The sequence below is a fragment of the Gekko japonicus genome, unplaced genomic scaffold (assembly GCF_001447785.1).
Source record: "Gekko japonicus isolate JY-2015 unplaced genomic scaffold, Gekko_japonicus_V1.1 scaffold1980, whole genome shotgun sequence".
NCBI lineage: Eukaryota > Metazoa > Chordata > Lepidosauria > Squamata > Gekkonidae > Gekko > Gekko japonicus.
In genome coordinates this window covers 256,244-264,282 of record NW_015173196.1, presented here as the reverse complement: position 1 = coordinate 264,282, position 8,039 = coordinate 256,244, and the positions used below count along the sequence as shown (strand labels likewise).

The 8,039-nt window shown below is 45.2% G+C and overlaps 1 protein-coding gene across 1 annotated transcript in view; it reads left to right on the top strand.

Moving 5' to 3' along the window:
- The window catches only part of LOC107119997, an 8,743-nt gene extending 4,248 nt beyond the window's left edge, over window positions 1-4,495 (top strand). The window contains exons 5-6 of the mRNA XM_015422633.1: window positions 6-1,954; window positions 4,445-4,495. Of these exons, the coding sequence (XP_015278119.1) occupies window positions 6-1,954; window positions 4,445-4,495 (2,000 nt within the window). The remainder of the gene's footprint in view (window positions 1-5; window positions 1,955-4,444) is intronic.
- The last annotated feature ends 3,544 nt before the right edge of the window (window positions 4,496-8,039 follow it).

The following is an 8,039-nucleotide window of genomic DNA, read 5'->3' as shown; positions in this document are numbered from 1 at the left end:
TTCAGACATCATGGATTATGACCCAGAAATACACAACTGGTACATTCCAGGCCTGTGGCATGGAGTCCCACCTATGGCTTCAGTCAACCGGGGCTACAGTGAAAAGGTCTTTGAGTTAAAGAAGTACCTGTTTCAATTCTTAAGGGACCGTTCCATTAAAAAGAGTCCCAAAGACATCCCTCAATTTATCGAGTGGATTAAGAGTCTCTGGAATGCCGTGAAGCATGAGAACTTCATCTTCAGCTTCCGAAACAGCCTCATAGCGGAAGCTTATAACCAGCTGTCTGCAAAATACTCTGAATGGGACTGGGGCTTCCGCAGGGAGATGCACCTCTGGGTGTCTGAGCAGGAAACTCTGATACAGAACACTTCCCCTGATGAACTTGACTCCTTGAACTGGCAAAATGAGCTTCAACAGAAATTGTTATATGGAGAACAAGAGATCTTGGAGGGTCTGGACAAATACTTCAAAAATGGCGCAGGAAATCTGCATAGGGTGGAAGAATACAGAGAAGATTTTGTGAGGAGCACCAACAGCCTCAAGCGCGAACTTGAAAGTTATTCTTACAATAAATGTAACGATGCTATTCATATTAAAAAGGGACGGTGCAAGATTAATACTCTTCAAGCAGAATTCTTTAAAGTAATTGAAGGAAAGGTTGACAGGCTTCTTGAAGGTTGCAGGAAAGATGAGCGCCGATTGGCTGATGAAGAGCTGAGAAGAGAGTTTGAAAGAATGTGGACAGAAACATTGTCAGAAATATCCCTTGGTCCCCTAGAGAGACAGCAAATCTATTCAGATATTGAATTGTGTTTGAGGAAGGACTTGTCCCATCGTGGAAGCTCAGTCAACCTAAAAGTGCAAGCAGCAAAAAGTTTGTTAAGCTACAGGATGAACACCTTTCAGATGAAAGCAGAGTATATAAATCCTTCGTTCTTGGACCGTGTGAAGAGCATGTTTTCTAAAAAGGTGCATTTGTGTAAAGCTGAAAAACTTGCTAAGTCATTGATGTCCAAATGTATGCAGACCATTAATGAAAAAGCCAATTCCAGAGGGGATTATCATGAAACTTATAGTGGAGAACTTTTGCATATCATCAATCAAATGCTTCAGCAGGGTGAGGTTCAAAAGCATCATACATCACCTTCCTTTGAAGTGGACCTGAAGCTTCACATTTTGGGAGAAGCAGCTCATGTATTTCAGAAGTTGCATGAAGATTTCATTAATGAAAATGATCCCCAGGTATGCCTGGAGAAACTGAAACCTCAGTATTTCTCCACTTTCACAGATCTTTATCTGGAAAAAGATGCCCATCAAACCAGGGCTAAGAATTTCTGTGACTATTATCTGCATCCTGCCCTGATGGATTATGTCAACAGAAAACTTGGGATAGCAATAGTGGACGACATTCTGAATGGTAAGCAGTCCATGGGATATGCCAGCCGGAGCTTCTTCCAGTTTACAGTTCTGAAGGAGCTGTTGGAAGAGAGAAATGTCAACAGTTACGTGAGATATATTAGATCCTATGAAGAATTTGTGAAGAGCTGGATTATGAGACAAATACTAGGGCACTATGCAGACAAACAGTCTCTGAAGAACCTGGAGAAGGACATTCTCTCTGTAATAGTAAAGAAAATTGTGGACATGCTAGAGAACTTGAAGCATAAAGGTGTTCAAATGATATCAGAATTTTTGAAATTATTTTGCAAAGAAATGCAGAAGGAGCTAGTAATTTCTAAGGACAGCCTGGTGGGAATACAATTTAAGAACATGTCTGATCCTGGGCAATTTTCTTTCTGTGTTGAAAATTTTCTTCCAAATTTGGAAAAACAAATACTATCTGATTTCGATGTCTTGAGTATCAAATCCAAACTTTCCAAACTGCCCGTGAAGCCCCAGAATGAGATTTTCAAGCGAGTGTTTGGCTGTGGGAAGCAGTGCCCCTTCTGCCAAGTACCCTGTGAGGCTGGAGGGAGTGCCCATAAGGAGCATTTTGCAGCTGTCCATCGCCCCGAAGGACTGGGACAATTTAGATGGGAGAAAACAGAAAAGCTTACTTACAATTTGTGTTCTACTAATGTGGTTTCCCAGTGCCGATTCAAAAGTGCAGAAACTGAAGGAGGAAATGGCATTCATACAAAGATTACCAGGTCTATTATCCAGACTGGTGCATCCAACCGGATCCCAGTATCAATGCTTCTGATTACTGGAAGTTTGTTTTTAAAGAGTTCAATCATGAATTTGCACATAAGTACAAAGCTAAGCCAGCAGACCTGCCAGAGGACTGGGAAAATATAATGCAGGAACGGGCACTGGAGTCTTTAAAAGTAACTTACAATATGAAGTAAGCACCAATATCCTGGATGAGTTTCCTTTACAGTAAACATGTGAAGTTCCCTCAAAGTTTGGCTTTAGTGGGACTTGATTGTTTGACCTTCTGTAATTACACCTGATGCCATGTGATTCCACAGATTAAAACAAGGTTACATATCCAAATTAACAAAACACGGGGTTTTTTTATAAATGACAAACAAAAAATGTACCACACCAAATTAATGCTAAAACTCTGCGGTCAAATACTTGTTTTTTGAAAGCATTGATATGCTCTCATAGAGATTAGATAAGGGAAATGAAGTTCTTCCCCTCTGATAGATGGTTTTGTTTCTTCTGAGACATTGTATGTGGGGGCTTAGAACATGGACCTTTCTCATCTAAAGATGAAGCGTCCCCAAAATATGCATCTTTTTCTTGGATGATCCAGAAGGGGGGTCCTTAGACTGATCCTTTGAAGGGTGCCCAAACTGAAACTCACACTGATATGCATACAAGGGCTAGTTTGCCTAGTCTTAGTCTCAGTCTGTGTGGATGTTCCTTTCAAGAAGCCATGTTTTGAGCCATTTCTAGGAGAATGTTTGCAATGGAATTGATGACTTGTACCTTCCTGCTCCATTTCATGTGAAAGTTTATTGCCTTCTCTTGTTGCCTTCTCTTTCTCTCCCCCCGCCCACCCATCTTTCCTCCAGAGATTGGTGCCTGTTAATGCTACTTTTCCTGAGCGGCAAGTGCACTGTGAAAAGCTTGTGATAGTCAGCTGTGCACACAGAAGCAAGCCCATGTATTTTCATAGTAGAGTTAGTTGGACTGTAACCCCTCTTTTTCTTCCTTATCTCTTTTTGTGAATCATAACAATAATGGTTGTGACTTTCTAAACACTGGTGCATAAACAAGAAAAGCAGTTGGGAGAAATTTTCATTTCTAAACCTTAGCCTATAGCTATTATTACATGTATCAATTTTGACTTGTATATCTTTTTTCTCATATATTGTTGCATTTTTTGTTTACAACAGAAAATAAAAAGAATTAGCAGCAGCACCAGGTTACAATACTGTGAATCATAACAATAATGGTTGTGGCTTTCTAAACACTGGTGCATAAACAAGAAAAGCAGTTGGGAGAAATTTTCATTTCTAAACCTTAGCCTATAGCTATTATTATATGTATCAATTTTGACTTTTATATCTTTTTTCTCATATATTGTAGCATTTTTTGTTCACAACAGAAAATAAAAGAATTATCAGCAGCACCAGGTTACAATAGTATTGTATTGTGTTAATTTGTGATGCGGTGGTTTCCAACGTGGAAAAAGGTTAAACAGAATTACTAAAAATTAGCTACTTTTGAAAAGGAAGGCAAAAATGTGTGAGCCAGAGGCTAAAAGACTGTGAGCTAGCTCACACTAACTCAGCTTAGAGGGAACACTGGTCTTGACTCAGCCAGCTATTGTAGAGGGAGGGAATGCTCAAGGATGAGACCTTCCTGGGTGCATTAGGCTTGGGTCTTTCTTTTCCTTTGGCACAGAAGGGCTGTGTACACAACAGGTAGGAGAGTTTTAAGGGGCAGACACAGAAAGCCTAGCAGTGTGCAGTATCCAAATCAACTCATGAGCAGTGTTCCCTCTAAGCTGAGTTAGTGTGAGCTAGCTAACAGTTTTTTAGCCTCCAGCTCACACATTTTCGTCTCTGCTCAGGAAGGATGGCTCCAGAGCAGACTAATTTATGCAGTAGCCAAATTGCTTGCTCACAATCTTAATGCCAGTAGCTCACAAAGTAGAATTTTGCTCACAAGACTCCACAGCTTAGAGGGAGCATTGCTCATGAATACAAGTGGCCATTAAAAGCCAGTGGATTTTACTTTGGATTCCAGACTCGTAGGTGCTGCCGGATGGGAATTTCTGGGATGCTGGAAACGGCGATTGGGTTTGGGTACGGTCAATCAACTTACATACAGATGACTGGGTATCAAAAAGCAATGAGTTGTCAAGGCCGCATCCAGGTGGATCCCTATTTCCACTAAGCCGGAAATTGCAGGTTTTTGCAGGCATCAGTGTAAGTAACTACGTCTTAAGGGCCTTTTCTTCACTGTCTCTTTAGGGTTCTCTGTTAGGTTGTCAGTCATACCTTTGTTTCTAAGATGGGCGCCAAGTCAACATCCTAGGAGTCGTGGCTGACCCACAAGAGTTTGTACAAATAAATTCAGGGGATTATGACAACAGCACAAAATAGGAAGGGTGAACAGGAAAGAAATCTACTCCTGCCAACAAAGTATGCAATATTATCATCCAGTGCCCCCACAAGCCACTAAGATAATTAAGCTATAAAAGAACTCCCAGACACTCCTCTACCTCCGTGGGACACCCCCTCCCCCCCTCCTGCCCATCCCCGGAACGCCCCACCAAATCCCCCTGCTGGAGAGACAAGGGGACCTGGCAACCCTATTATAGCTTCACGAGCTATAAATATAGACACAGCAAATGCATCTTGCTGAACCTTGAAGGCTACCAGATGCAGGCCTTTTTTTGTAGAAAAAGCCCAGTAGGAACTCATTAGCATAACAGGCCACACCCAACAGCAGGAACTCATTAGCATATTAGGCCACACCCCTGACAGCACAGCTCATTCGCATATTAGGCCACACCACCATGTTACCAGAAGTGTGGTCATCCAGCCACACCCACCTTTTGCTTCTTATTCTCTTTACCTTGTTTGTTGTCAAAACCCAGGGCCTTTTGCATGTTAGGCCACACACCCCTAATTGTAGCCAATCCAAATGCGTTTCTGCTGTTGGGTGTGGCCTATTATGCTAATGAGTTCCTGCTAGGCGTGGCCAACTTGGGAGCCAGCCGGAACTCCGTTCCTGTGCGTTCCTGCCCAAAAATAGTCCTGACCAGATGTATATATTTGTTGGCTATTTGAAATTTAATTTTAAAACAAACAACAACAGGACCAAGAATTAATGCATCTCTTTCATACGCCTGAACGTTTCCGATTTCAAACCTGAAGCTCCTCTCTTTTACGATACCGTTTTAGAATCCCCCTGCAATATTCCAGTAGCTTCAGTGGAACATTTCACCTTTTGGGAAATAAATCTGTTTCTAAGCTTTAAGTACCTTCTGTTTTCTTCTGATCATCCGCTCGGACTGTTTCTAAGCTTTAAGTACCTTCTGTTTTGTTCTGATCATCCGCTCGGACCAGTACATCCTATCCAGAGTCCCCACATTCTGTCTCTGTCAATGGCTGGCGTGGCAGAGAGAATGAAGCCGGAATGTTAAGCTTGTGAGTTACAGGCTGGGAGAGCACACTGGAGAGATCCTTCCTAGATTGAAAAATATTAGACTTCTATGAGAGGAAGGTACAAAAAGTTCATTCCCTTCCTCCACCAGTCCTACCACACTGATCACAAACCTCACCCAGCGAAGTGGCAACTTTTAAAAGGCAGCGTTGCTCATCAGTACTCATGAATCAGCACAGGAGACTTAGTTAACTATGTTCACAGTATGGCGATTAGAGGTTCAGAGCGGGGGTCTAGGAGACCCAGGTTCGAATCCCTATCTTGCTGTGGAAGCTCACTGGGTGATTGTGGATCCCCCAGAGAAAATGGCTGCTTTGGACGGTGGGACTCCATGGCATTATACCCTGCTGAGGTTGATTTGGGTACATGTTGTACACCACCCTGAGACCATTGGGGGAGGGCGGTTTATAACTGAATAAAATCTCCAGGGATTTCCCAGCCTGGAGCTGGCAACCCTAACTGGGGGAAGTGATCTCTGTAGTTGGGAGATCTGTTGTGATTCCAGCAGATCTTCAGGCCCCGCCTGGAGGTTGGCAACCCTAGAAAGAGAAAAGGAAGCAGGGAAAGGCTACATGGGCTTTCAGGAATGGTGGGGGAGGGGAGAATGAGATGCTTCCTGCAAGTCCTTATAGAGTTCCCACTTGTCAAAATATGGTCTCTGCACTGTTGTCCATGAGCCCTGACCTATACTACCCGAGGAGTCTTAGAGTGGCTTACAAGCTCCTCCCCTCCCCACAACAACAGACACCCTGTGAGGTAGGTGGGGCTGAGAGAGCTCTGAGAGAACTGTGACTGACCCAAGGCCACCCAGCTAGCTGCATGTGGAGAAGTGGGGAATTAAACCTGGTTCTCCAGATTAGAGTCCGCCGCTTTTAACCACGGTCGGCCCTAGCTAGTATTTGGATGGGAGACCTCCAAGGAATACCAGGGCCATGATACAGAGGCAGCCAATGGCAAACCACCCCTGAACATCTCTTGCCTTGAAAACCCTATGTATAAACCCTGTATAATTTTATTGTTTTAATGATTTTAATGTGATTTTATTGTAATGAGTCTTTAACTTGGTTTTTGTGATCTACCCTGATCCTGCTTTGGAGAGGGCGGAATAAAAATCTCAAAACAAAATAATTCAGCGGTGAGTTGAAGGCGCTTTCCACCACCATTGCCCATGGGGCCCCCCTCCACCCCCAGCAAGCCCACCGGTGCCCTCGTGTACCCACAGCCTGGGAGCTGCTGCTGGACCACACAGGAGTGGAGCAAGCAAGGGCTCATCTGAAGCAGGCCACAGCAGAAGCAGCTCACAAACCGCCTTTTTAAACCACACACACACCCCTTGGTGACTGCTGAGAGGCAGCCAGGTGGCACTGCCATCAAAGGCGAGTGCGGGCAGGAGTGCAGCCGAAGAAAGGAAACCATGAGGGGGATTCAGGGAGCCGGATGCTGGGCTGGGCAAGAAGAGATGCTGCTTTCCAGGCGTAGCCGCAGCTTCAGCCTGGGTCACCAGGGACTGCTGGCTGGCTCACTACGCCCCACCTCAGAGATCCCCAGTGTGTGTTCAGCTGGGTGCCAGGCGGGGAGGGGAACGGAACGGCTGCCACGAGAGCCCGCAACCACTCCTGCAGGCTTCGCGACCCACTTGTAGGTCCCAGCCCACAGGATGGGAAACATTGGCCTGTAAGATCTGCTGCCCTGAGGGAGTGCCTCTTTGCACATAGAACAAAAATACCACAAATCCCCACAGCTCTCTCCTCCAAAGAAAATCCGCTCAGGAACATGAACACAAAGGAGCACACAAAGCTGCCTCATCCTGAGCATAAGGAGATGCTGCTTTCCAGGCGTAGCCGCAGCTTCAGCCTAGGTCACCAGGGACTGCTGGCTGGCTGGCTCACTATGCCCCACCTTGGAGATTCCCAGTGTGTGTTCAGCTGGGTGCCAGGCGGGGAGGGGAACGGAACGGCCGCCACGAGAGCCCACAACCACTCCTGCAGGCTTCGCGACCCACTTGTAGGTCCCAGCCCACAGGTTGGGAAACATTGGCCTGTAAGATCTGCTGCCCTGAGGGAGTGCCTCTTTGCACATAGAACAAAAATACCACAAATCCCCACAGCTCTCTCCTCCAAAGAAAGTCCGCTCAGGAACATGAACACACAGGAACATGAAGCTGCCTAATCCTGAACCAGACCCTTGGTCCATCAAAGTCAGTCTTGCTTACTCAGACTGGCAGCGACTCCTGCAGGCAGAGATCTTTCATATCACCTCCTAAGGTAAAGGTAAAGGTTCCCTTGCTCGAAAGCCAGTCGAATCCGACTCTAGGTGCTCATCTCCGTTTCAAAGCCGAAGAGCCAGCGCTGTCCGAAGACGTTTCCGTGGTCATGTGGCCAGTATGACTAAACACCAAGGCGCACGGAAC